The sequence below is a fragment of the Amblyomma maculatum genome, unplaced genomic scaffold (genome assembly GCF_055883805.1).
Source record: "Amblyomma maculatum isolate TAMU_Amacu unplaced genomic scaffold, ASM5588380v1 scaffold_15, whole genome shotgun sequence".
In the NCBI taxonomy this organism is placed as follows: Eukaryota; Metazoa; Arthropoda; class Arachnida; order Ixodida; family Ixodidae; genus Amblyomma; species Amblyomma maculatum.
The window spans coordinates 10019290-10025839 of record NW_028146740.1 but is presented as its reverse complement, the minus strand read 5'-3'; the positions used below and the strand labels follow the sequence as shown (position 1 = coordinate 10025839).

Sequence of the window (6550 nt, the reverse complement as noted above, 5' to 3'; positions counted from 1 at the left end):
GCTAAAAATATCAATGTGTAATCCGGGACATGCTCAGAAAATCTCCAGGAAAGAGACTCTGAAAAAATTCCAATCGCTGCTTTCTGCGCAGTCACAGACCCATCAGTGGCAATTACAGTGTGATCAGGGAACTTTTCAAGGTGATCACATAAGAGACTGGGTATTAGACTTGAAGGTAAGTGCTTCACATTAGATGGAAATATAGAATCGTAATTTATATCCACAAAGGACGTTGAGGAACCGATAGGACATAGAGAACCGAGGTCCACACCAATGTTTGCTATAATGCTCAGCGTGAAAACAACCTGCGGCATGCAGACCCTTGGCCACTTGTGAGTGAGAAACAGGGCGGGGTTAGACACTAAAATAGGTATAGCCACACCGGGAGTAGCCTCAAATGATCGCAAGAATGATCTAACAGTTAGAAGGCGGAAACGGGAGTTAAGGTCCGGAATGCGAGCCTCCAAGTACAGAACAGTGGTAGAGACTGACTGTAGAAGCCCTAGGCAGAGGCGCAGCGCCCGTCTCTCTAAAAGGAGCAAAGGATGCAGCTTATATTTTGGACACTCAGAAAAAAGAATGCAGCCAAATTCCAGAATCGGTCTCGCATAGGCTTTGTACAAAAGTAAAAGAGTATCTCGACGCATGCCAAATTTCCTATTACTTATCCGTATGAGCCTACCAAGGGCACGCTCATGTTTTCGAACATTAGGCGATGTGAGGCCTCCAATCCATACTAGCATCACTAGCAATTCATACTAGCATAGTGGGCTCGGCAGCACGCCAGCGATGGCCCGTGCTAACATTCTACGCTTCTTGGTGCAGTTCCGCGGACTATCGAGCTCGCAGCTGCTGGAGTGCTCGAGGCCCAGGTCCCGTGCCTAGCATTAGTCGTCAACTCCAGTCCAGACGCAACACTCCTGCCTTCCGGACTTCACACGGTTGAGCCTTTCTCGGCTACGATTGGCCAGCCCATCGACAACGCATCCCGGCCCGCGAAATTTCTACACGGCCACGGGCCATATCTTCAAGCATCATGGCTTTCCCTGAGCCGCCTGAACGCCGGAATCGCCCCTGTACATCCTGCGCATGCGTGGACTTGTGCTAAAAAGGCAGCTCGGAGCGGCGCGCCCTTCAGTGGGCTCGGCAGCACGCCAGCGATGGCCCGTGCTAACGTTCTACGCTTCTTGGTGCAGGTAATGAAACCTTATTGCCTTTACGCTAAGCCAAGTAGCTACCGTGCCCTCTTGGTGCTGCCGAGCCCACGGCGTTTCCGGTCCATCATGTATGACTGTGCGCATATGTTGTTAAAACTTCTTATGGTAGCTGGTGATGTAGAATCTAACCCCGGCCCTAAGAATGAGATTCTTGATGCTTTGAAGGAAATTCAAACTAGGCAGACAGCAATGCTAGCGCAGCTAAAGTCGATTGAAATGAAACTAGTTGATCATGATAAAACGTTTTGCGAGATTAAGGCGCGACTAGATAAAACTGAGACAGCATGTGTTGGTATTGATGACATGCACACTGAATTGAAAGAACTGCATGGAATCAGCACTGAGAACACGGCTCAGATAAATGCTCTGTCTGCCCGGGTAAATAATGCCGAAAATCGGTCCAGACGAAACAACCTTGTTTTCTACAGCCTTGAAGATAAAGATAAAGAAACATGGTCAGATTCTGAAAATATCATCATTGCACACATTAATCAGTATTTAGACATCCAGTTAGAGCCACGCGACATTGGGCGTGCACATCGCCTTGGGACTTTCCAAACTGGTAGGTGCAGACCTATAATTGTGAGATTTGCTCACTTTAAAGACAAAAAGCAAGTCATGTCTTCCGCTCGGAAATTCAAAGACACAGGATATGCGGTTGCTCAAGATCTTTCTCCCAGCACGCGCCTTGCCCAGAAACACCTCATCGAATTTGGAAAGGCTCGAAAATTGAAATACAAGTTGCGAAATGAAAAGCTTGTCACAAGTGAAAAAACGTACCATTTCGACCACGTTTCTAACCATGTCGTTGAGGACAGCTTGTAGCCACCATTAAAACCAAATTGTGAACCCCGTTCGCCGAATCGTCACCCTTTATCATTTCTGCTTGCTGACATTCGAAGTGTTGTTCCCAAGCGCGATTCATTGTGCAGTTTAATAGGTTCATCTTCATGCGATATCTTACTACTAACTGAAACATGGCTTAACGTATCAGTTCACGATTCTGAGATTCTTCCATTTCTTCTAGATTTTGAGATATTCCGGAAGGATAGACCCGATAACTCGCGCGGTGGGGGTGTATTGCTCGCCACTAAACGGGATCTGCATTGTTCATTTGTTAACCTCCCTTCACAACTAGAAATGATTTGGCTTCGATGCACTACTACACATCCGCCCATCCTCATTGGTATTTGTTACCGCCCTCCTAATGCTGACAGTTCTTTCACCCCCTTATTTCATGATGCCTTAAATGTGTTAACTAAAACATATCCACTTAGCCCTATCCTTCTCTTCGGTGATTTTAATTTTCCTACAATAGATTGGTCTAATCCCGCCGCTACATTATCGAAAAGCAGCCCGGCTAGCGATTTCTTAAACACGTGTATGACGTTTGGCTTAACTCAACTCGTCACTGATCCCACACGCGTCCAACGTTCTAGATCTCGTATTAACAACGCATCCTGATAATTTTACTCCTATCACCTTGTTGCGCGGTCTCAGCGATCATTTGACGATACATACTTCTTTTTATTGCAACGTACTAAAGAAACAAAAAAAAAAATAAAAAAACACTTACGCTTTATGATAAAGGAGACTATGCCAGTATGAACCGTGAATTATCAGATTACTTCGACACCTTCGCTGCTCACTTTCCACTACATTCTCTCGAGTCAAACTGGTTACTTTTCAAAACAGAGATGCATCGGCTTATAAGTCTTTACATTCCAACCATTACTATATCAGAAAGAATAACATCACCATGGTTTAATGTATCACTCAAACGACTCAATGATAAAAAAAAACGCCTGTTCCGGTCGGCCAAGCTGTCTAACTCTTCTTCCACATGGCAGAAGTATCATGCTGTCGCAAAAGAATACGACAAGTTAACCGCTCAGGCTAAACGGAAGTTTTTTTCTACTACTTTACCATCTATGCTGCAGACTAACCCAAACCATTTTGGAAAACCATTAGCCCTAATCAATGTAATGAGATTTCACTTAACAGTAGCTCTGGATCTCCTATTCCCGACACTGAGGTTGCAGATGTTCTTAACACAGTATTCAGTTCGGTCTTTACTAATGAACCCCTTGACAATCTTCCAGATCCACCATATTTTACGCACCCGCTCATGTAAAATATCACATTTCATCCCGTCGGCATAGTCAAGGTAATTGAGTCACTGAAGAACTCTTCATCTACTGGAGTGGACGGTATCAACGCCAAAGTGCTAAAAAATACTAAACATACGTGTAGCTTGTTCTTATCGCTCATATTCCAGGAATCCCTGAACACCGGTTCGATTCCACGCGACTGGCAGGTGGGCAATGTCATCCCGGTCTTCAAGAAAGGAAGCCGATCATCGCCGAGTAACTACCGCCCGATTTCCATAACAAGCGTTTCTTGTAAAATAATGGAGCATGCTTTATACTCGCATATTGCTACCTTCCTATCGTCCGTTCATTTTTTTCACTCAAGCCAGCATGGTTTTCGCAAGAATCATTCCTGTGACACCCAACTGGCACTCTTCCTGCACGACTTACATTTAAACCTTGATCGTAATATCCCGACTGATGCAGTGTTTTTAGACTTCGAAAAAGCGTACGATAAGGTTCCCCATGGTCGTCTCTTACTAACATTATCGCGTCTTAATATTCATCCATGTGTTCTGAACAGGATTCGAGGGTTTTTATCTAACCGTCAGCAGTTCGTAGATGCCAATTCACACTCTTCATCCTTAACACCTGTGCTCTCAGGGGTACCTCAAGGAACGGTACTCGGGCCCCTCCTTTTCTTGATATATATTAATGACCTACCGTGTAACATTTCTTCTCATATCCGACTCTTTGCCGATGACTGTGTCGTTTACCGAAGCTTACTAACTTCACCGCCCATCTCGCATTACAAACTGACCTTATTCGCATACAGGACTGGTGTAAAACATGGCTCATGTCATTAAATATTTCTAAAACCGTGTTAATGTCCATTCACCGTCGTCGTAATTACGTAGCGCCTAATTATAATATTAATAACCTGCAGATTGGAACATCCGAATCATTCAAGTATCTTGGTGTGCATATCTCGCGTGACCTAACTTGGACCTGTCATATTAATCACATAATAAATTCTGCTAATTGTGCTCTAGGTTATTTACGCCGTAACCTTTCACTCGCTCCTCCCCCTATTAAACAGCTTGCTTTTCAAACCTTTGTGCGTCCCAAGCTTGAGTATGCTAACGCTATTTTTGATCCGCACCACGTTAATCTTACTAATGCTCTCGAATTGGTTCAGAACCGCGCAACACGATTCATTCTATCAAATTATTCCTACCACTCAAGCATCTCAGCACTAAAAGCTCGAATCAACTTGCCCCCCCTAGCCTCGCGCCGTAAGATAGCACGTCTTAACCTTTTTCATAAATTTTTCCATTCTTTGCCGCTTGATAACCCCTACATAAAAAGAGCCCACCGCATCGCCCGGTTCAGCCACAGTAACGCAGTGTATCCCCTACAAGCCCATACTGTGACATTTCAGCAGTCATTTTTTCAGCGTACTGCACGAGACTGCAATGACCTGCCCACCGAAGTTGCCATTATCATCAACCCACTAGAATTCAAGCAGAGCGTCGCCAACCTTTCATCTTAACATTTTTTACCATTGTTTGCCAGATACCGTCCACTCCCTCATGTAATGTCTCAATCGAGACCTTTCAGGAAATAAAAAAATAAAAAAATAAATAAATACGTAATGGCTAAATACCGCACAGATTCCACTTGAGGTATGACATCTGAGCGGTAGCTTAACGAAACATATAAGGGGGTTTGGTTTTAAAAACTAGCACACTACTTTTGCACAGGTTTAAACCCAATTTAATTTTGTCCAACCAGACCTCAAGTGCATTTAGGTAAGCCTGTAGTGAACGATAGAGGTCATGAATATCTTTTGCAGAGGAGAATAATGCTATGTCATCTGCATATACATATACAGCGACATATATATACTTGTATACTTTCCTCAAGAGGAATGTATAAAACAGTTGCATCTTACCTGTACTCACCTATGGGGCTGAAACGTGGAGGCTAAACAAGAGGGTTCTACTCAAGTTGAGGACAACTCAGAGGGCTATTGAACGAAAAATGGTAGGGGTAATATTAAGAGATAGGAAGCATGCAGAGTGGGTATGAGAATAACTCAAGTTACTTACATTCTAGTGGAAATCAAGAAGAGGAAATGGGCATGGGCAGGACATGTAGTGCGAGGAGAGGATAACCCATGGTCGTTTAGGGTAATACACTGGATTCCAAGGGAAGGAAAGCGTTGCAGGGGGCGGCAGAAGGTTAGGTGGGCGGATGAGGTTAAGAAGTTCGCAGGTGTTAAGTGGATGCAGCTAGCACAGAACCGAGTTAATTGGAGAAACATGGGAGAGGCCTTCGGCAGAATGGAAAGTTGGGCTAGTTGAAAGCTGTTCATGATGAATAACATGATGATAAGACGGCGCATGTCTTGTATTCTTCGCTGTGTCCACGTTCCGTCTGCGCCCTTTTATTCATCATGAGAGGCCTTCGCCCTGCAGTGGGTATAGTCAGGCTGATGATGATGATGATGATGATGATGATACAGTGACATCAGGATGAACCAGAATATCGCACATTAATATAATTAAAGGGAGTGGTGAGAGCACAGAGCCCTGGGGCACCCCTCTTGTCAGTGTATAGGTATCTGAGAATAATGAGCCATCAGTGCAAAAGAATTCTCGTCATTTCATAAATTCCCTGATCCGCGCATAAATGTAGAACGGAGGACGTAATAATGACAACATGCTTAGTAGAATGGAATGTTCAATGCTGTCATAGGCCTTAGCAATATCGAGCGTAACTAAAGCTGATACCTCCTTGTTGCACATTGCAAGGCGAATCCTGCTTTCTAAATGTGCAGACCATATTTAGCATCCATTGCGGAAACCAATCTGGGAAGAACTCAAAGCATTAACCTCTAAAATATGCTTTGAGAGGCGGCCATGCACAATTCTTTCTATTAATTTCACTAGATTCGAAATCAAAGCTATCTGCCGAATGTTTTCAACATGAACTCCTTTATCATATCTTTCAAGAGCAATATAATTTTCACCACTTTCCAGACGTGCGGCAGCCATGCAGATTCTAATGATTCGTTGACTAGATCGAGGAGATCCTGAGTGAATTCATTTGCTAAAATTGTGAGCATACCTACCGTAACCACGTCCCAAGCTGGAGTCGAGTTTTGCATGGGAGAAATCGCAGATAGGAGTTCTGACCTTTCAACCTCAATATAGTCTGAGCAAGAAATGAGATCGTGAA

The 6550-nt window shown here is 44.0% G+C and overlaps 1 protein-coding gene across 1 annotated transcript; it reads left to right on the top strand.

Moving 5' to 3' along the window:
- The first annotated feature begins 789 nt into the window (after positions 1-789).
- Positions 790-4859, top strand: LOC146172020 (uncharacterized). The gene is made up of 4 exons (XM_084586233.1): positions 790-872; positions 905-1285; positions 3471-3583; positions 4657-4859. The coding sequence occupies exons 1-4, from the start codon at positions 790-792 to the stop codon at positions 4857-4859; spliced, it is 780 nt and encodes a 259-aa protein (XP_084442359.1).
- The last annotated feature ends 1691 nt before the right edge of the window (positions 4860-6550 follow it).

Bases quoted from the DNA above. Each gene is read 5' to 3' on its own strand.
- LOC146172020 (XM_084586233.1), top strand. From the start codon at position 790: ATGGCCCGTGCTAACATTCTACGCTTCTTGGTGCAGTTCCGCGGACTA. The intron at 873-904 runs GTCCCGTGCCTA...CGTCAACTCCAG, and splicing joins CTGGAGTGCTCGAGGCCCAG to TCCAGACGCAACACTCCTGC. The intron at 3,584-4,656 runs GTAACTACCGCC...CTTTGCCGCTTG, and splicing joins AGGAAGCCGATCATCGCCGA to ATAACCCCTACATAAAAAGA.